This window comes from Patella vulgata, chromosome 3, assembly GCF_932274485.2.
Source record: "Patella vulgata chromosome 3, xgPatVulg1.2, whole genome shotgun sequence".
In the NCBI taxonomy this organism is placed as follows: domain Eukaryota; kingdom Metazoa; phylum Mollusca; class Gastropoda; family Patellidae; genus Patella; species Patella vulgata.
Genome location: NC_065881.2, coordinates 60,992,393 through 61,014,629, shown reverse-complemented (window position 1 = coordinate 61,014,629; position 22,237 = coordinate 60,992,393). Strand labels below are relative to the sequence as shown.

Genomic DNA, 22,237 nt, shown 5'->3' with positions numbered 1-22,237 from the left:
AAAGTTCAGTGATGGAGGACGGAAGGCCCGACAAGGACAGCTGTCTAGTCATTTGGATGGGATGAAAAACCAAGGTTCTGTGTACACATTAGCGTGCTCGTAAAAGAACCCTTGACAGTTGGAATTCGATATAAGAGTAGGCCGTAGTGCCATGTCGGGCTGTTCGGGCAAAATTTCCCCCATATCACATTGTATGGTGTATGCCTGTCTTCATTAGCCCAGTTCAAAGCAGAACAGGAGGACGTTAAACCCTATTTTTTTTCATTTCCAAATGATATTTCTTATTTCATTTCGTCTATATATGGTTTTGATTTTTTTCAATACATAAGATCTAAGATAAATATCAAGAGTGGCTAGTTGTTGTTTAGTTGATCAATCTAATTAAAATTATATCTTTGATTGGTTTTGTCTTTACAGTTTTCACTTTCTTCACTACATTAGACTGAACTAAGAGCAGGTGCTGTTTTCACTGCTGACGACAGCTGAGTTTTGCATTTGACTTACATTTAATTACATTTTGCATTTCACAGACATTTAATTACAGTAGACAAGTAAAATACAGTCTGTAAAACAATTAACATGCTTACGGTGTTTCTGTAGGTTTCTGTAATTGATTTCCACTAGATTTAGTAGAAGTATCAGAAGATTTTCTCGATGGTGATGAAGTAATAGGTTCTGCAGAAATTGTTGGTGGAACATAAAAGGCACCAATACCATCATCAGTAGCATTATCTAGAGGAGTAATTCCTGGTGCTACAGGCCTTGTAGGTGCTCTGGTTTTCTGTCGTTTAGGTCTAGATTTAACCAAATGTTTTAATGGTTTCGCTTCTGTAGAATCTTCATTGCCTCCATCAAATTTCTCCAACGAAAAAGAGGAATCTATAATAACACAAATTATTCATAAAATTAAAAAAACCTTGCTTGATATCATGGTTTATACAAAATGAATGATCATAGTTTGCATTGGGGTTAGTAAAACTTACCATCATGTTGAACATGCTTCTTAAGTTTTCAAATTCTTAACTGTAGCAATGTCATGTTTACAATACATACTTTTTATGACAATAAATATAAATTTTGTCTGCATGTAAGTAACTAACTACAAAAAATCCAAAAACAATCAGACCAGTCAATCGATTTTATGGATCCTGTTAGAAAGGACACAGGTCTCACTTTGTGTTAAATATATCTAAACTTAAGGGCGTTGAGCAGTCTAAGATACGCACCAACTTTTCAACACCAATCTTATAAAGACTTTGCACACTTGTTCCATGTGTAAAATAACCCAGAGGACACATAAAACTCTGATCGTTTGTTGTGTAATAATGGAGATACAAGCAGAAAGAAAAAAACTATTTATAGCAAACAAGAAGGTTGCCCCGACCTAGATCAGTTCTTGAATAAATTATGACATCGTACACAACGTTGACATCATCAGCAATAAACAATCACAGCCACCTCCAGCAGCAGTTTCCCACTGGATCATTGACGTCTATCTATATATGAAGTCATCCGGAATTCCTTCTAAGATCTGATTATCCAGGTCTAATATCTATCGCGATTTGAACATGGCTGAATTTCATTTTTTTGATGGTCGAAGACAACCATTTTTGAAAGTATAAAATGTTTTGAGAGCGGCGGAGTAGTGCACTGAAGTAAATACTTAATTTTTACATACAAATTGTTGTATTTTAAAACTCGTTGTAGACGTATTAAAAGAAAATACCGGAAATCACAAAATCTAGTTTGAAGGTAAATAATCAACAAAGATTATAAAATACTTTGAGTTGATATTTTATAACGTTTATGGTGTGGAAATGTTGCTTATAACCTCTGCTTTCAATCCACAGAAGGGATTATCGATATCTCTTTTTAGTATGTACAAGTAGAATTTCCAAGAAAACTCATCATTTTTGGGTGAGTTTCCATGAATACCAGACAAACCACAGCCTATTGCCACAAATATTCGGTGTCTTTTGGGGAATTGCAATTAGCATTGCTCTGCCAAATTTGAGAAAATTTGACTTTTGTTGTCATCAGTACCCTTTGTTATCATGCTTTTGGGCCAAGTTTGGAACATAGTTGGTAAATAAAATTGGTATTTTTTTGATGATTAATTCGATGTGAAACATTGGGACAATGAGAGGATGAGCCCTACCCATAATCCCAATTCTCTGTCCATCTCTTTCAAAATATGGCAACGGTTTGTAATACATTTCTTGATCCAAAATGTATTTTGGTAGGACTACTTTCTAATGTCTGAAAATCTGTAAGTACCTGTACTCTTTTTTCTTTCTGAAGATTCATCCAAACTATCCAATTTCTCAAAACTTAAGTTAAGTTCATCCACTGAAAAATCAAAACATACTTAATGAATAAAATAATGTTATAAAATATCAGTACCAATACTAACATGTCATTGTTCTTCATCAACCCTCTTACATAGTACCACAAATTATTACTGTAATTATTAATTAAATTAGTATCAAATATGAATCCACTTAGCATTCATTTATTTAGTAACTGATCTCATAACCTGATGTGTAGATTCTACTTTTATTAATAAAGACTGTTTCATTAACTATGAAATACAATTTAAACAAAACAAAATACAAGCTTATGATTTTATTGGAAATTAGTATGCATTTTAATTAGAAATAACTGGTTACTGTTATCAACATTCAATAATAGATATTAGGATGTGAAAATGTGAATTTCAGGAATCATGCACATAGGTAAATATTTATAAAACTGTTTTTAAGATTTAGAAATAAATGGCACAGACCCTAATTTTACAATAACATAGTACAGAATACAGCCTTAAAATTTTATGTGATTTGATTATGCAGTTACATTGGGCATGTCCCAATTAGATTATATTCAAAATTATTTCTTTAAAGTCTCTGAACGTAAATTGAGCGAATGCAAACTTCAATATTGTGAAAAGTGGACCTCTAAGAAGAATATCACTAATATCAGTCCAAAAATGGTTCAAAGATATTAAATTGAAAATCTGTCAATATTCAGCATCTACTGTAGACAATAGGGTGTAGTCATCAAGTGAAATGGGGTTTAAACCCACTACTCTTCTATCACCAACCAGGCTAATGAAGACAGGCATATTATATATGCCATGCAATGTGCTATGATGAGGGAAATTTTGACTAAAAAGAAATGAAATGGGGTTTAACGTCCTACTGTTCTATGGGGTAAATTTTGCCCAGACAGCAGGATTAAAGCCTACTCTTAAACTGAATTCCAACTACCAAGGTATCCTTTACGTGCACGTCATACAAACTATACATTGTCCCTTGCCAGACCCTCGATTTTGCACCATGGACAAGGAGGAACCACGTCAGAAAATCCTGATGAACTTTCCCAGCCAACGCAGGGATCAAACACGGGTCCTCCAGGTTCGCAAGCCAATGTCTTACACACTGAGCCACATTGGCTCCCTGACTATAAAGAACAACATATGTCAATCTAAATTCAATTCTAAATAATAAGTATGGTTAGTATAAATACCCAACCGATTATCAAAAATATACATCTTTATAAAAGTGGAGCTCATGGCTCTATTAACCTATTTTATAAACCTATTTTATCAAATATATTGGTTATAAGTATAGCAAACATATATAGGAACAAATAAATTTTGATGCCTGCACATAAAAAAAAAAAAAGTTAATAAGTTAATAAAAAGGAACTCAACTATGAAGTACTAATATATAATGGGAAAATGACATTCAATCATAAATAGTCATGCAATTCATTCCAAAACATTTTAATAACATGCAAAATGTTAATTTAAAATACAAATAAAAATGGAAATAAAGGCAAGGAAACAAACATCACCAGTAGTATTGCACTTTATTTACAAAAGAAATATTTGCAATAATTTTATAAAGGTTATCTTAAGAATTCTGACTTAAGACATGCTGATCCAATTTATTCTTCTGGCTACTTATCTTTAATTTTAAGCCTATACTAATAGTCTTCAACAGCGAGTCTGTATTACACTCTCCAGTTGTATAAAAATATTACTATAGCTAATTTCAAATTTTGTTTGAGGAAGATTTGTTTGGTTAACACAAAAAGGATAGCAGCCTGTTATTATTACATATAATATATCATAATGAATTATATTATAACCATTCAAATTTTAAGCATTGTGGATGACAGACAGCAGAAGAAAACCACATTTATAAATAATGACATAAGAATAATCGTAATGTAATGGTACCAGACAAATAACTAAAAATCAACTGAAAAACAAGTTTAGGAAGTTGTGGTCATGCAAAACAAAATATTATATAAATACTAATTGCAACAAAATATAAAAGTACGATTCTAAAGAATTTAACTGCAAAACCTAGAATATTTCTATAATCCAACATCTAAGTAGCCCCAGGGTTCTAAAACACTTTGCTAAAAATTGTTTAACTGCATCACAAACGACGTGGTGTTATTTTATTTTTTATGTTTGATCCTTTATTATGTCTATTAATAAGATTTCACTTTGAAGCGAATTGTACCTAGGTTTGGAGGCCCCTGTCTCTTTGTCTAACCGGAGATCTACCTCGCTCTCATTATGAAGAGTCATCGCATGTTTTATAGAAATCTTGGACCTTGATTTTTGTTTCTAATTGAAGTATTAATCATTTACTGTTAAAATTATTGATGGCATTTATTTCCTTATTATCTTGTTCCCCTAAATCAGTCATAAATTGCCACAGTCACATGTCAAATCGTAAAATTTGTTTGTAAATTGTTAGCCTAGCCTATCACTAAGATTTTCTTTTCAGAAGTTCTTAAGGTCACGTGATGTAAATAAATCCATTTTCATCAAAAGTTTCATTAAAATATCTTAGTTTTCTGTATTTACGAACATCTTTTATAATATTTGGGATATTTTATGGTAAATTAATTGTTTATTCTGTATTATTTTCTATTATTTTATGCATTATGTAAAATGACAGTTGAATTGTTTTATTTCCTATTAACTTTTGGCTGCATTTGTTTGGAAAAGTGAAAGAATTTGGTCATATCAATATTGCATTGTGAGTAATAAATTTAAGCCACATTCCCACAGGTGTGACGATTTACCCAATACCACCCCAATATCTCCACATACTACCCAATACGACAACAAAATGATGCAAAATGTGCACATTAGTTATTTTCTTATATAATAATACAGTTGTTAGCGATTTTTTATTTAATGATATATACTGATTAAAATATACACAAAATACTTGTTTTTCTACCTGAACTTTGTCGTCTTGCAAACCAACTGCAAAGCCCAACAAGATGATTAATCTGAGTATCAATCTAAAATCTATTTATCAGTTGTATAGGGAGACAACTGCAACAGCATGATATGGCATAAATATTTCAATTTTCTGCAAATTATGGAATATTCATTGCAGTAATTATACAGATGTGCTGCTTTTTGACGATATTAGGTTTGATAATATTGGGTAGTATTTGGATATTATTTACTTGTTTTGGCTGATCTTGGGAAGCAAATGGAACAGCCAGATATCAGTAATATCATTTGAAGTGCATTTCCTGGCATAGAACTCACTATTTTTGAAAAAAATTCAAGTAATATGCACATTTTGCATCATTATGTTGCAGTATTGGGTATTATGTTGTGACATTGGGCTGGTATTTGGTAGCATTGGGTAAATCGTCCCGCCACATTCTTACTACTATTATTTTCATTTTAAATTAAAGCCCCCATCTCCACCTTTCATGTTTATATCATCATTTAAGCATTTCTTGTTATTTGTATTTTTCAAATAGCAATAATTGTATCACACTTTTTGATTTTGCTTATAACTATTTATGCCATGACAGATTAAAGGATTAAACTTTGTAAATAGTTACTGCACACATACTATAGAACCATTCGGTCACAGCTGATTAGTAAAGATTTACGGCTCCTCATCTTCAAAAGAAGACTTGATCTCATTTTAACTACAAACATCTGTGGTAAAGGGAGCTAACGTACCCAAAAGCCTATGAATTTCAAACTAATCTAGTAGCAGCTAGATGTTGTAAAACTTGCAGTCGGTGGTCCAGGAACATGATGGCTTCTATGCCAGTCATTACAATAATGTAATTTGAAAATTTTGAAAATATTTATGACAAATCAAATTGCTAACATTGGCTAAGGCTACTAGGACTTTCATGTCGACTCACGCAAAGTATCATGCCTCAAATCTACCAAGATGCCCACATGCTAATTTATGGTCTTCAATATCTAAGTACTGTACAGTGTAAATCCATATATTTAATGCAAGTTAATTTAATTTACATGTGAATTTAATGAATGTTATATGCATAGGCGTACGGGGGAATTTTTGACTGGGGGGGGCGGTGGTGGTTGATGCCCAAAAAATGTAGTTAGCATCTTAGTATGTTAGTATAGGTTCATGTACCAGGCCTGTAGGATGGAAACGAAGTGTGCAGATTCTTTTACTAAACTAACGGACCGAGTACCGACTATATTTCCGATCCGAATCCTGCTAAGGGTGTCTGTGTTTTTTTTACAAAATCGCGTATGAATAAATATGCATTTTAAGTGATTCTGAGGAGTTTTTACCAAATAAAACAAAGTTCAATGTTTATTTGAAGGCCCATGACAGGTTCTACAATATCTCTTTTGCGATGAATAAGTTCTTAATTTCTAATTCATCAATAAAAGAGAACTAAATTTTATTTACTTGTAATATACACAACTAAAACAGTTGTTTATGTAACTGTAACTCGTGGCTTACTGTACTCCAAACAATAGAGGGTTCGAGTCTTAAGATTTCTATCGTACGCCTATGGTTATATGACGATGTGATTAAATAGTTTCTTTAAGTACAAGAATTCTACTTTTTATCAAAATCTTTTGATTTTTTTATTTTAAAACATCATATGACAATTCATTTATATACCACATGCTAGATTTGGCATATTAATAAACTGAAAGATATTAATTATTATTAACTATGTTAACAAATTAATATTCAATGTATTGCAATTAAATCTTATTTCAGCTTTCAAAAAGTATCAAATGTTAATAAGTTAGAAAAACAAAAATCCCACAAAATTAAATAAAATACAAACATAACAAATATCCAAAGAACAAACATTCTGTGCTATGTCCTGTACCTTCTTCTATTTGTGACCTAATATCAGAATGACTGTCAACTGAATTCTTTTCTGTCTCAATTTCACACATTTTCAGCGCTTTTTGAACTTGGTCCCGATCTATTAACAAAACACAGCAAATCCAAGCAAAAAAACAAAAATCAAATTGTGAACTTAAAATATGTATGAGTTAGTGGTATTAAACTAACAGTCCATTATATACAACTTACTAATAATATTAGATATATAATGGTCAGTACAGGTGATTAGACATACATTGAGTTGACTGCCAAAACTATTAATTTCTATTATATAAGCACCATGTTGACCCAGTCGCTAAGATCTATATATAGTTAATATTGTGCATACTGCTGGTCTGACTAATTTCTGACATGGTAATTAGAACCATTATTGTCTATAATAGGTAAAATCAAATCTCAACCATGATTGTATATATAAGATTATGGATGATATATTTGTGATCATATATTTGTGACTATTAAAAGATCAAAATATACCATCAAAATCAAGAAAACAAAAATTTCATATTGGCAATGGAAATTAAATAAGGCAATTGCATTGAAACCAAGGAAGGGAATTCTAAGTAATATTCAACATGGCTTGGATAGTTGGAAGTTCACAAAAATGGTTAAAATAGGACCTGAAAATCATGTAACGCATTGAACAATGGATCATTATATTAAAAGAAATAGATTATAATTGGTCATGAAATATGTTTGAGTGTTTTAGTTTAAGAATAGAATGTCTGAAGCAAGATAGTGAACTATGTTCTGAAATAAGACCATATAACATAACTATGTCGTAAACAGAAAAAATAGCAAGGATAATAATCTACAAAGACAGGTCAGAAAACTAAAACAAATTGGCACTTTGAAAATGATATATATTTCACGGAGGTTACTATTTCGACAACATACCATGTTCTATTTTCTTGTTTGACATCATGGGATTTGATTCATCAAAAAAATAATCAGTTTCACCTTGAAATATATATTGTATCCAGATAACCATTCAATACTAATACAGTGTATGAAACTATGAATACCATCATAATTTCTCAGTCCCACGCTAATATATATTATGCAAAATAATGTAATTAAATGATAAATTTCTGTAAATATACATATGTAATGGATTAATATGTCCCATGCTACACGAGCACACATTTTCAAATCCAAACTTGGTAAAAATCAATAAGAAAACCACATGTCTTACCTATAACAGACTGAGGACGAAGTTTTCTTCCATACAAACTCTTTCTCTTGTGAGACAATTTAGGTGAATCCTGGCAATGGAAAATACAATTTACTTAAAGCGATAATTTCATATTTTCTAAGAAAGTCGTCAAAACATTTGCCTTTTGCTCAATAGGTTGTCGACTCACTATTATACGATTATAGGTATTATTCTCCCTCTTAAAAATCCTTTGACCCTGGAAATAATAACACAATTACCTCCCTTGTTTTTCTATTCCCCCCCCCCCCCCCAATGGAATTGCTTTCTTCAAACATTTGAATTTAAAGTTGAAAATGATATTTTTGCCAATTTCTCAACTGGCAATAGTGAATTAAAGGATTAATAGGATTATTCTTTAACAAGGTAGGACTGTTTATAGATATCATCTATTTTAAGGCTTTATTTTAATTTGAATACTTCCATATTACTGTATGTACATGTATATAGTGGCTAAGATTATAACAGACAGATAGAAGTTCCTTATTTTGGAGAATGTCAAAAAGGAGTTGAATAAAAATAAAAAAAATATACAAGATCTTTCTTCACATTTCAAAGAATAATAGTACAGGTTAATGTTTCTTGATTTTTGAGAACTGATAGCTATCCAACTGAATAAATACATTTTAATAATTTACCGTATATATATTTTTTTTATATGTGTATCATTTTCAAAAGCTCATTTTTAGACAAAGCAGAAGGAAACTAGCAGCATTACGTTTAATAGGTAGTCAAGATTTTACTATTGTGATACTAATAAAATCATTTTTCTGCACTGATATTGTGGAATTAAATAAATCATTTTTCTGAAAAAATGAGAGATCTTTATACTAACCCCATATCTTCATTGTGAATAATAACACAAATCTCATATATACATGTAGCAAGAACAATGAACACATTTTATTTATGATGATTGAATGAACAAGCTTATTTAGTTATATAGAAACAAATTTTGTATTTGAACACCTTTCTTCTGCGCTATTTAATTTATAAAGCTTTAAAGGAGAACTCCAACCATATATGTATATAAATTTTATATTGTTTCATTATCTAGAAATAACATAGTTTCAACAATGAAATTGTTTACTTAACAAATCAATGGTAAAGGCTATAAAATTATTTTATTGTGTATTAATCAAATATGAAATGACTGGAGTATAGCTTTAATATATAATTAGTATCCAATTTACAAGCATTTAATTTCTCGATCAATGTTCAAATATAAACAACCTCATTGATTACCGGTATTGATGTATAATGATTAATTTTTGAAAAGGGGTCAGGAAATTAAATATTTGTAAATTGGACACTCATTATCAAAACTGAATGGTCAGCTTTAAACTGGATGCAATGTACAAATTAGCTGAGTTTTGGTGGTTTTAAATGATTTTAATGAATTTTTAAACAAAGATTTCATATTGAATGAATGTGAAAGAAATTAATGCTAAATCCACAACATTACATGATACCCAGTTTACAGTGATAATAGAACATTGCTGAATAGATTTGGCAGTATACTTACTGGCTGTGGGTGGGAGTCCATAAAAAAGGGCTGAAAAAGCATGCAGGATAGTAAGAATTGCTATATTAATAATATACATCACTAAGCATTATATAATAGAAATTTTCGTGCATATAGCTTTAAGTATCAACATATCAAGCAATATTAAATGAAATAATTTCTTATTATAATATGGATTTATTGAGTTAATTGGTCATTTTGCACAAAAATACTATGTACTCTATATAATACACAATTTATGATGACAAATAGATGAATCCATAATTGAAGACAAGAAGACGTGCCAGGTTTGATTTAAATGATTTAAATATATCATTGATTTTCGTTACAATATTCTTTTACCAATAAGATCACTTTGAAATTTATTGTTAATGTTCTTTCTTAAAATTATTATAATTTCAAATCTGTTTTTTAAATTATACCATTTCAATCTGGCAAGTCCTCTTTTAAGTCATAAGCTAATAATTCACACCACAGCCTCAAAATTTCACACAAACTCAAATACTTGAAGTCAACTCAAATGATGTCATGTTGTTAAAGGCTCATAACTTACATTGCACTAGAGTTTATTTGTCCAAAATTAAAAAGGGCTTAATATGGCAAAATATTGTGTTTCTGTTATATTTATTTCGATTTTCGAAATACAAGTCACTTCTAATGACCTTCATTTACATTGTAAGTTGCAGGCAACACTTGGATATCTTCGTAAGGTTATTAAAACTAACTAAATGCATTATCATCAGTAAAATTTGATCAGTGTGATTTGGTAATTTATGATGAGTGATGTCCGAAATTTGGTACCTATTTCCAATTAGTTCTAATGTTTATTATTATGAGACTCACACAATAAATACATGACTATGCAAATTATAGAGATATATGTCATACACACACAGAGTACATAAAGCCATTCCCTCTTTAGTTAAATCAAGTCAATGTCACCTTTTTGGAAAACAAGTTCTTATTTACAGGTACAACAGGAAGCTATAATATTCAATTAAATACCACTCTTGTGGTAGCTTAAACAAAAGTATCTTAACAATGCCAATGAATTGTTTGTAAAAGAAAGTGTATTTGTTTACTTAAATGGAAAACATATTTTGACAAGATATGTGTCGCAGACAATGCAGGCAATGAAATAACTTGATTACATGAGTAGACCTAGTAATAACTGTAGTCCAGTATAAAACCAATTTTTGTTTATATTCTCAGGCAGATTAACTAAATATTTTTGGTCACAACCTGTTAATACAAAGAACTAGCTCTCTTAAATTATAATTATTAAACCCTGACTTGATTTAACAGTATTATAATATTATAACAATGGAATATATTAATACATGTACTATAATGTGCATCACAAGATATAAAACTCTTACCCCAGGTGATGGTTTATTGTCTAATTCTATTTCTAAAGATTCTCTTGAGGCTTTTTTTTCTGTTTCTGTATCAACTTTTTCTTCTTTAACAGGATAATGTCCACTCTTTCTCAAGTTCAAGTGATTTGTCTTTAATTACAAAATGTAATAAGATTTTTTTGGGGGTATATATATATCAAGATGGAAATGGTTAAATTAAAGAAACCTTAAAATCATTTCAGGTTTCTGCTGGCTGGTAAAAAAATAAAAATTAGGATTTACCATTAGCAGACTGAATGCAAACTTTTAGACATAAGGTTCCGAATAAAGCCAAGGGAAGAAATATAGTTGATCAAAAAAAAGTAATTCAATCTTGCTACTGATGTTATATTTCCTTACCAGTGTTCGATGACTGTTAGAAAGAACTTCTATGACTTGGTCGATGGTACTGTCTGATAAATAGGCTGCTACAGCTAGATTGAGTTCACTGAAAATTGAATTTTAACAAAATAAACTTTAATATTTACAAATTGAGTTAGACCTTAACTGGCCATTTTTCAAAAGGTTTTGCCTTCAGGCTTTGAAATATCTAATGATTAAAGTTCTGACATAAGGGACTTCGATTTATTGTGTCATAGTCTTATTTAAAATAGGAGCTTTAAACATTAACTATACCTGAGTTTATTATACATATCATTTCCAACACCATCTAACATTAATTTGGTGAAATCTTTTGGTATTGAACTTTTGGAATGACAGCCATCTTCCAGTTCAGTTTGGAATGTCTATTAAAAGTATATAAGAAAAAAAAGGACAAAAATGAAGACAGAGGTTGATTTTTCTCAAATTTTCTCAAAATTATCTTCATTTAAAATTTCTGCACAGGACAAAATACCTCTCCACTATATTTTTTTCAAACATCATATTGAATTTTATATTATTTAAATAATTACATTAATTTTCTTCGGGATAGTGAGAGGGGCTATTTAATCGTAGGTATATATAAATAATTATTCATCAATGTCAATTATTTGAAAATGAAGATATAGATAAGTATCAACTTACTTTATCAGCTGTGACAGCCGTACAGTGAGAGGCTGTGCACTTTAACATATCTTCTACACTTTTCTACAAATATAATAAGTCAGAATGATAAGCTCTGCATATTCATTTAGAAAATAAACTATAATATGTCTCTTCATTAATAGCAGTGTGGTTCACACTTAGAGCCTAACATAAAGTCAAATCATCACATTTGGAGAAGGTAATTCTAATCAGGTATCTCTGATTTGATAATAGTTTACTTATTGTTTTACAGGTGTCATTAATGGACATCACTATCAGTGTTTCAGATTAATGGTAGTTTTTGCAAATTTTGGAATGTACTAAAGCAAATTACCTTCATTTGATTCTCCATCACCTGTCTTAAATCATCTGCTATTTTCTGTAGCGAATTATCTACCGGATTTCCACTATCCTGAGATTTGATAGCTATTTCTTGTAACCTTGGCAACAGCTAAATTAAAACAAACAAAAAATATATATATATAAATATATATCAGAGCATGAAAATGAATGTGATTCTTTTATTTTCAGCTTAGTACAGTCAAAAATAACAGGTGAAGAATGAATTATAATATTCTATTTACTTGTTTAGAATTGTCAGCATCTTTAACTATTTCTGTTGCTTTTTGTATATCTGTTTTAAAGGCCTCATTTGGTCCAAAATTCAAGGCATTGATTGTATCTTGTACTTGTACTACTAGACGATCTACCATCTGAAAAAAATACACAAAATGTAAATTACAGCCTGAGTATCCCAGCATCAGCATTATATTGAAGTTCTAATGTAGATTATAAACAAATAATGAACTTCAGCCTCTCATACAAGCATTATGTAGAACTTAAAGCAACCCACTTTTTGAAACAATTCCAAATGAATAGTTAAAAGTCTCATTGCGTCATTTTAGCACAAAAAGGTTCTTGTGAACAATTGTCTCTGCTAATAGGAATATCAGTCCAAAAATGGTTCAATAATTCTGTTATCCAGCGACGGAAATTGGATTTTGTTTTCTTACTTAAACTCTATAAGGAATACATAAGCCAAGTTTGAAGATGATCCATTCAGAATTGCAGCCAGTATACAATAAACACAAAAATTGGGCGTGACTCTGCCCCTAGGAGTCAGGACTTGCACCAAAATCAATAGTTGCCGTCCTTAGGCTATAAGGAATACTTCTATTAAGTTCAAAGACGATCCATTAAAAATTGTGGCCTGTAGGCAACGCACAGACACACAAAGCAAAAGTGGGTGTGGCTCAGCCCCTGAGGTCGGGCATTCACCAAAAACAATAGGATCATCCTTAGGGTATAAGGAATAGATATGAAAAATTTCAAAAAAAAAATGTAAAGAATTGCGGCCTGTAGGCGACACAAAGACACACACAAAAATTTGGCGTGGCTGTCCCAGGGGATCGGGCATGCACCAAAAATAACAGGTCATCCGTAGGGTATAAGGAATAAGTATGAAAAGTTTTCAAGACGATCCATTAAGAATAACGACCTTTAGCAAAACACATAGAGAAAATGGGTGTGGCTCTGCCACGGGGGGTTGGGCATGCACCAAAACAATAGGGGCAATCCTTAGGATATAAGGAATAAGTCTTCAAAGTTTCAAGATGATCTGTTAAGAAATGCGTCCTGTATATGGCAAACAAACAAATACAAAAAATGAGCATAGCTCTGCCCCTGGGGGTGGGGCATGCACCAAAAACAATAAGGATAATCCTTAGGGTATAAGGAATAAGTATACAAAGTTTTAAGACAATCCATTTAGAATTGCGCCCTGTTGGCGACCCACAGGCACACACACACACACATTATGAATGTGGACGTATAAAAATGAGACCGATGCTTATTTCTTAAATATAATAAACAATAATACTATATGTACCTGTTGTGTTGAACTAAGGAGAAACCCCTGCTGTAATCTATAGGCTTGATCAGATGAAAACTTACGAGGATTGTGGTTTCTTTGTAACAGAGATTCAATCTGAAAAGTAGGTAGGAAAATTGAAAAGAACTTAATATTTAATATAAGCTTTGATTTTTCAATAGCCTTAACTATATATACATACCTATTTATTAAAAGTATAAATATAACTTCAGTGAACAATGAAGACTTATTTAAAGAATCAAAAAAAAAAGTATTAAAGATTTTTAATAAATGTTTAACACTAAAAGTAAATATTGAATGATACACTAAACTAAGCAAAGAAACAGTTCAGAACTTCAGAGCAATGTTGATTATACTAGCTGTTTACCTTTTGTAAGGCAGCTTCTGTTCTTTCAGGTTGGGATCTCATAACAATAGCAGCATCATTTACTGGGAATGGCATCTTTTTAAGAGTATAATTCCTAAAAGTAATGTTTATCACTTAAATGTCAGCAAATAGTACCAAACCAATTGTGCATCACAAAACATCAAAATAGAAAACTTACAGATCCAATCACTAATGGTAACGATAATTTAAATAAAAACAATTTTCAATTATTGTAATTAATTAATAAAAAATATATATAACAAACCCCAAGTGTAAATTTATGTGCTTACTTTTCTAGTGCATCCGCTATATCCTCGAATCCCTGAGCACTTGTTGCATTTCTGTCCCAGCGTACTGTTTGCATATGGGTATTGATTTGTAAAGCTTTGGCTAACATCCGAGCACCTAAATCCCCCATCAGATTGCCACTGTAAAGAAAAGGAAATTTTGTGTCAATTTTACGACTAATACTGCCAATATTAGAAACTGTTCTTCGATTGACATCTGTTAAATTTGGTCTAGATGACTGGTTTAAACTTTATGTTGTCACATGACAGACACTAAGACTGATAGTTGTTTATGTAAGCAAAGGCTGTCATATAACAAACAGAGCAAAGAATTATTATCAACAAGTTTAATTGGTCTGTTTTATTTGATTTTATTCACTCTAATCTTATCTATCGACCATACTGACAGTTATATGCGACAATAAAAAAATCTCTTTACTGTTAAAATATTTCAAAACTGAGTTCTTATAGAGGAAAATCCAGTTTTAGAACAAAGGTTGCTAGCAAAGATAACATATTCCAACCAACAGGTTACTTAGCTGTCCACACTGCAAACACCTATCCTGGTGATTTTGTCCCTGTATTTGTTTTTATGCAATACATGTATTTTAATTATTGAAATTCATAGGGTCCATCTTAATACAAATATTAACTATTTCTGAGATTTGACGAAAATTTGTCATGAAATGAACTTTGTAGATTGAGTACAAGTACTGTTTGTATGTTCATCATCAATTGTATGTCAGAGGGTTTTAACTGAGGAAATGTTTTTGTGAAAATGCTTAAAATCTAAAGGGATCATTCTTACACCAATTTGACGAAAATCGGTTAAGAATTAAACGATGCAGAACTGCAAATGAATGCTGTTGTGTAATTTTATTGACAATCATATCTGCCAGCAGCCATAACTCAGAAATTTTATCTTTGGCAAAATTACACTTAAAATTGATAGTGACCATCTTTATCCCATGAAAATAAGAAGTGTGGTCAGGCAGGCCGATGAAAATATAGAACCACATTAAAATGTTCTCATTGTTCAGAGAATAATTTTGTTTTTGTGATTAAATTAAATCATTTATAAAAAAAACCCCAGAAAATACAAAAATAATATAAAAGTAAAAATATTACCTTAAATCAATTTCGCGTAAAGAATTATTGCTGCCTAGTGCATTAACAACATATGCTGTATCTGCTTTTAATTTAGAATCAACTAAAGATATCGACTGTATCATCTGCAAGATAACGATACATACATGCAGTTGAAATAACAAACAAATGATGAAGCTGCTATCCCTAAATAAAAAGATAACACTCATCAATTAAATCCCTTTTATCTTTTTATAAACCATCCAGCAATGCAATTGCCCATTATCGAACTTAGTCAAGGTATTGATGTAATGAAACTATACACCAAGTTTCATCAGCCTCAATCAGGGAGTACCGGTAATCAAAGTTATTGTGTTCCAAAGCATTGAAAAATCTAATTGCTTATCTTGGCTTAGCCTAATCAGAAAATGCTAATCACTGAACTTTGTCCAGACACTGATCTGACAAACACCTACACTAAGTTGGAATATTTTATCTGAATTAGAAGCACAGTTATTGTGTTCAAAAAAGTGTGATTCTTAGCCTTAGCAGAAAAAGCTCATCATCAAACTCAGTGAAAATATTTACCTAAAGAATATCTACATCAACTGTCAACATTCTACCCCAATTAGAAGCACAGTATGGTGTCCCAAAGTCTTGACAAATCATATTGGTTAGAAGTAGAGTTACTGTGTCCCCAAAAATGTGATGGACACACAGAGAGAAGAACTCATTTTAATAGTCACCTGCTTTTTTTCAAAAGGTGGGGGTAAAAAACCAAAACAACAATACTTTAACAACTTACTGAATCTTCTTCTTGTATTAGTTGTACAACATGATCCAATATTCTTAAATGGTACCTTAAGAAAAATATAAATTAAGGTACCTTTAGTAAAATATAAATTTCAGTATTAATTCTAAAATACCTCCAAAATGTGAAACATTAACATACTATGCCAAATTAAACATGAACAATTCAAGTTTATGATTTTGTAGAAAAATCAACATCTACTTTGATTTTAGATTAGAAATGCCATTTAAAGGAAAATTCTAATAAATAAACACTTCCACAAGAGGAATCAATTAAGGAGAATCTTTTTTCATTCATTTTAATTTTGATCTGTTTAATTTTGAGGACACAAGTCAGTAATAAATCACATGAATCCACTGAAATTTCAATAGAAAGAATATATATCTTACTTTGGCTTTATACCAGTAAAATTTCTACCTATTGCTATATGACGTATTGAACGGTTGCGTTTTATTCCTTGAAGAAGATGGCCTAAATCTTGGTCAAAACCTGGAAAACATTATATACAGTAGAAATATAAGAATCACAAGTAGAGTGTTCACAATAAAAGAACATCTCCAAATAGATCAATAATCATGCCACATCATTCATATATATTACAAGCTTTACCTTAGTACCTATTTGTCATCACTAAATTAACGGTCATTTTGTATTTAACAAGTTAAGAAGATCACCAAGACAACAAATATTTTAAGAACCATACAGAAGCCAAATAAAAATACCATGCAAAATAATCAAAAAATAATTTTCTAAAATTGTTGTCACAAGTAACAATCTAAATATTACTGTAATTCAGACGTGTTAACATTAGAGAGAGAGAGAAATGTTGTTAACATCCACTCGACACAAACTAGGTCATTTCAGAACTAACACATGGTTCAATTTTATTTCAATAATTCGCATGCATGTAAAAGAACCCATGGCAGTTGGAATTAGATATAAGAGTAGGCCATAGCACTGCTGTTTGGGCAAAATTTCCCTCACCGCACACTGTATGGCATGAGCCCATCTTCATTAGCCCAGTCCGACAATAAACCCCATTTCATTTAATTTGACAGATTACACTGTAACCCATGCCAGGTATCGTTTAATCTTGTGTATCTAGCACTAGTTTCTTTCACATTCGTTTAATATCAAATCTATGTTTAAAAATTCGTAAAAATTGTTTAAAATCACCAAAAATCATCTAATTTGTACATGTGTCCAGTTTAAAACTGACTGATTTATTTTGATAATGAGTTTCCAATTTACAAGTATTTAATTTCCTGATCACTGTTCAAAAATTAATCATTATACATCATTAATCAATTGGGTTGTTTATTTTTTAACAATGATTGAGAAATTAAACACTTGTAAATTGGACACTCATTATCAAAATTGAATGGTCAGCTTTAAACTGGACAGAAGTACAAATTAAACGATTTATGGTGATTTTAAACAGTTTTTACAAATTTTTAAACAAAGATTTGATATTAAACGAATGTGAAAGAAATAAGTGCTAGATACACAAGATTAAATGATACCTGGGTAACAGTGTTAGATGTGTGATGGTTATATATTAGCTAAAACAAGTTTCTGCTCACAATGCATTAGCTGTGTTGTGTAATCAGTTGTGAAATCAACATTTGGAGGTAGAACATTCATTGGAATAACTACATTAGTAGAGCATATTTCTTACTGTATGGGGCACCATACCATAAGATAAAGCCATACCCCAGTCTACATACAAACAAGTATCCAATTCTTCAGAATGTACTCACCATTATTGCTGATATCTAAACTAGATATATTAATTATATTGGCAATGGTGTCCCCTATATTTTGAGCTCCCTGAGATCCTAAATCATTATTACTTAAATCAAGATGAAGGTTATCGATATGGCGGTTACTTGCCACACCAAGCAGCAATTCTCTGTAAAACAAAAAGATTTTTAAGTTATTAGAAACATATCCATCCAGAGCAGCCAAATAAGTCGGCCATGTTTTTGCATATTTTGTCTTTTTCCAAGTAATGGGAGCATTTACAAGACACTAAAAACTAATCAAGAGTAACAGCCCATTAAGTAATTATCAGAACTAATTAAAATTTGATTGGCTTCTAGTTCTTTCAGGAGCCATGCTGGCTCAATGAGTAGGACGTTGGTTCGCTAAACTGGAGGTCCCGTGTTCAATCCTTGCATGGGCCGAAAAAGTTCATCAGGAATTCCAGCGTGGTTCCCCCTTGTCAGTGGTGCAGGGCGGAGAGTCTGACAAGGGACAAGGTATAGTTGTTCAGATTGGACAAAAAACCAAGGTCCTGTACACATTGGCGTGCATGTAAAAGATCACGTGCAGGGTGGAGAGTCTGGCAAAGGACAATGTATAGTTGTTCAGATGGGACAAAAAAAACAAGGTGGATGACTGACAAGGGTTCACAACAATATACAACTACATTTCAATATTTATATAAATTTTTTTAAGAAATTTCAAATTAGTCAGCTCGTTTGCAAGACTATCTATTTGTTAAAATTGAAGATTTGGGACACTGTGCTTGATTAGTTAGGACCTAGAAGACACTCCAGGAATTTCTTTACATGTAAGGCTAACCAGTGTAGGACTGACATGGAAAGTGTATCTAGTCGTTTGGATAGTATATAAAGTCAAGGTAAACTTGTGCACGTAAAAAAATACATTGACATTTGTAATTCTCTTCTGTGTATAATCAGACAGTAAATAAAAATAATATGTTAGTCCTAAAATGACTACCGTAGAATGATCACAAGAATTCAAAATACATTTCATTCTAATAAAAAATGATCTTTTACAACATTATATTCTGTGAATAAACCAAGTATTTCCATATTAGCTTATAATGGGTCTTCAAATTACAGTCAAACGATATTTTCTTGAACACAAACTAGATATATAGTCTGTAGATAGCTTTAATCAGTGTATAACATACCTTACAGCTTCTGGTGGCAATTTACAGTTAGATAAATCAAGATGTTCTAATACTGCTACACTGCTAAATAATTGTTTCCATGTCTGAGGTATAATTACTTCTTTAGATTTTTTATGAGAGAACACTACATTATTTAGTTTCAAATAAGTTAATTGTTGGATACATCCTCTTAATAATGCTCCACAAATCTGTAAATATAGAAGGTATTTCAGTACTAAGGTAGTGAAAACTAAAAATATTTATGTTTTAACCAGTGATGGGATTTCAAAAAATTTCTTGTCAGACATTTTACCGAAAATAAAGGGGCATAACTCTTATCATTATTTAAGCAGACGAATTCGTACCACAAAAGTCACATGTCAAAATATTTAAATCCCGTACGTAATAAAAATAGGTGAACCTCGCTATTTTTCATATTTAATTCCCGTACAGTATTCAATTCATACCACAATTAAAAAACCACATGTCAACAAAATATTCAAATCCCGTACGTAATAAAAATTGTGACCTCGCTATTTTTCACACTTAATTCCCGTACGGCATTCAAATTTATGTCAGTAAATGTCCTACAAAATTAAGCATTTTCGTAATATGTTGAATGAAAGCTTGCCGATCCTGCTTCGGCATCAAATTCACAACCATAATATTCCTTTAGAATTACGTGTCTTCGTTTATACGGCAGCAAATGAATGCAGAACTTCCGAAATAGTTAAATCACTTGTAAACAGGCATAGCTAACTTCAGCGAATAACACTCTTTCATAGTCACGACAGAGTGACAGGCATCATAGGCAACACAGCAGAATGATTGACATGCTTCTTAATTCCCGCCTACAAATACGTTAGAATTTCTGCTCATATAGCTATTGGTATCCCCTCCCCTTTTTGTTATTTTGCTGGGTGCGTACTAGTCTCGGTCACCCAGAAACTCCTAGTCTTCAACATATCCGTAGAATATTTTTCTGGATAATAGAGACTAATAGCCTACGTGACTCATATCACACGGCTTCATAGTAAGCACTGCCTAATAATATGTTAAGCAATATTCGTGCCGCACTCGAGATCAAGGGAAAGTGCCACTGTGGATGAGAATTTCTATATGGATTCTTAAAAGACGTAAAAGATATCGTAGACAAAATGACTGTCCATTGATTTTGGGTGTTATTTACTCTTACGATATGTGACATCGATGATTAGTTTATTATAGATGATGTCGGCTCACATCAATGCGATTAAGATGCCCGACAAATGAGAAACCACGAGGTAAACAGGTGGATTAAAATTATAATCATTCTTATTGAATTGATGAATAGTCCGACAAAAGGAAAGCAATGACTTCTGTTTAAGATTAGATTGATGAATTGTCCGACAAAGGATTAAGTCAGTCAATCAAGGCAGATTAAGTAATTAAATTAAGGTAGGTTTATACTATAAACGGTATAACACGATAAATACGTTGATCACTTAATTACCTAATAAACCCAGCGTATTATCGACGATAATCGGGTTGAGTGGTAGTTATACACTCAGTAAACTATATCAATTTCGGAATTTTGAATATTATTCACCATGTCTTGATGTCCGATTGGGCATATTCCCGGTCGGACAATTTTGGGCGTTTGGAAAAAAGATTTGGACAAGTCCGGAATATACGGGCAAAATCCCATCACTGGTTTTAACATACGCTACTCTTCATAAGCATTCTCAGTAAAATTTAATTTAAAATGGCATTAGTACCCTCATAAAGAAAATAAGCGTAATTCATTTTGAATAATATAGTCATAATACTAATCATGTAAATCCAGAACTGTAATACTTAGCGCACGATGTTTGCAAAATATTATAAATTGAAAGTTTGTATGTCTCAGCAATGACTTGAAATTTTAACATGTCTCATGTAAATATGTTGTAAAACCACATCAAATCACAAATAACCAACCGCAAATACCATGTTCAGAACCTGATATGGGTGGGTCTTTAATTGACCATGAAAATAAAACTTATTAGCGTTATTGACATGTTTCACTATGTAAATGTAACAAATGAAGTGCAACAGTGTTTTGCTGTTTGCCAATCTCTGACAGTCTAACAATCAAAGTCACTATTTCAAGTCACTTAATCTAATACGAATTCACAGTACATACTGACAAATGGGGGGTCACAGTGGCTAAGTGGGTAGGACGCTAGCTCGCTAGCCTGGAGGTCAGGTGTTTGATCCCTGCATTGGCCGAGAAAGTTCATCCAGATTTTACAGGGTGATTCCCCCTTGTCAGTGATGCAGGACGGAGGGCCTGACAAGGACAGCTATCTAGTCGTTCGGATGGGACAAAAAACCGATGTCCCGTGTACAACTTGGCATGCACGTAAAAGATCCCTTGACAGTTGGAATTCAATATAAGAGTAGGCCGTAGTGCCGCTGTCCGGGCAAAATTTCCCTTATAGCACACTGTATGGTGTTTGCCCGTCTTCATTAGCCCAGTTCGGAGCAGAACGATAGGACGTTAAAC

General features: G+C 31.7%; 1 protein-coding gene across 7 annotated transcripts in view; it reads right to left on the bottom strand.

The window, feature by feature from the left end:
• The window catches only part of LOC126814207 (F-actin-uncapping protein LRRC16A), a 63,664-nt gene that overhangs the window by 8,824 nt on the left and 32,603 nt on the right, over positions 1-22,237 (bottom strand). Inside the window, exons 13-32 of one of the 7 annotated variants that reach the window (XM_050539209.2) lie at positions 19,732-19,919; positions 18,551-18,702; positions 17,180-17,279; positions 16,785-16,839; positions 16,022-16,125; positions 14,897-15,034; positions 14,607-14,700; positions 14,237-14,335; positions 12,933-13,061; positions 12,683-12,799; positions 12,349-12,411; positions 11,959-12,068; positions 11,683-11,770; positions 11,305-11,433; positions 9,926-9,955; positions 8,383-8,452; positions 8,085-8,147; positions 7,168-7,266; positions 2,278-2,349; positions 588-879 (exon numbers count right to left, since the gene is read on the bottom strand). In XM_050539209.2, the coding sequence (XP_050395166.1) occupies positions 588-879; positions 2,278-2,349; positions 7,168-7,266; positions 8,085-8,147; positions 8,383-8,452; positions 9,926-9,955; positions 11,305-11,433; positions 11,683-11,770; positions 11,959-12,068; positions 12,349-12,411; positions 12,683-12,799; positions 12,933-13,061; positions 14,237-14,335; positions 14,607-14,700; positions 14,897-15,034; positions 16,022-16,125; positions 16,785-16,839; positions 17,180-17,279; positions 18,551-18,702; positions 19,732-19,919 (2,192 nt within the window). The remainder of the gene's footprint in view (positions 1-587; positions 880-2,277; positions 2,350-7,167; positions 7,267-8,084; positions 8,148-8,382; positions 8,453-9,925; positions 9,956-11,304; positions 11,434-11,682; positions 11,771-11,958; positions 12,069-12,348; positions 12,412-12,682; positions 12,800-12,932; positions 13,062-14,236; positions 14,336-14,606; positions 14,701-14,896; positions 15,035-16,021; positions 16,126-16,784; positions 16,840-17,179; positions 17,280-18,550; positions 18,703-19,731; positions 19,920-22,237) is intronic. The other 6 variants (XM_050539213.2, XM_050539211.2, XM_050539210.2 and 3 more) reach the window with 6 other exon arrangements.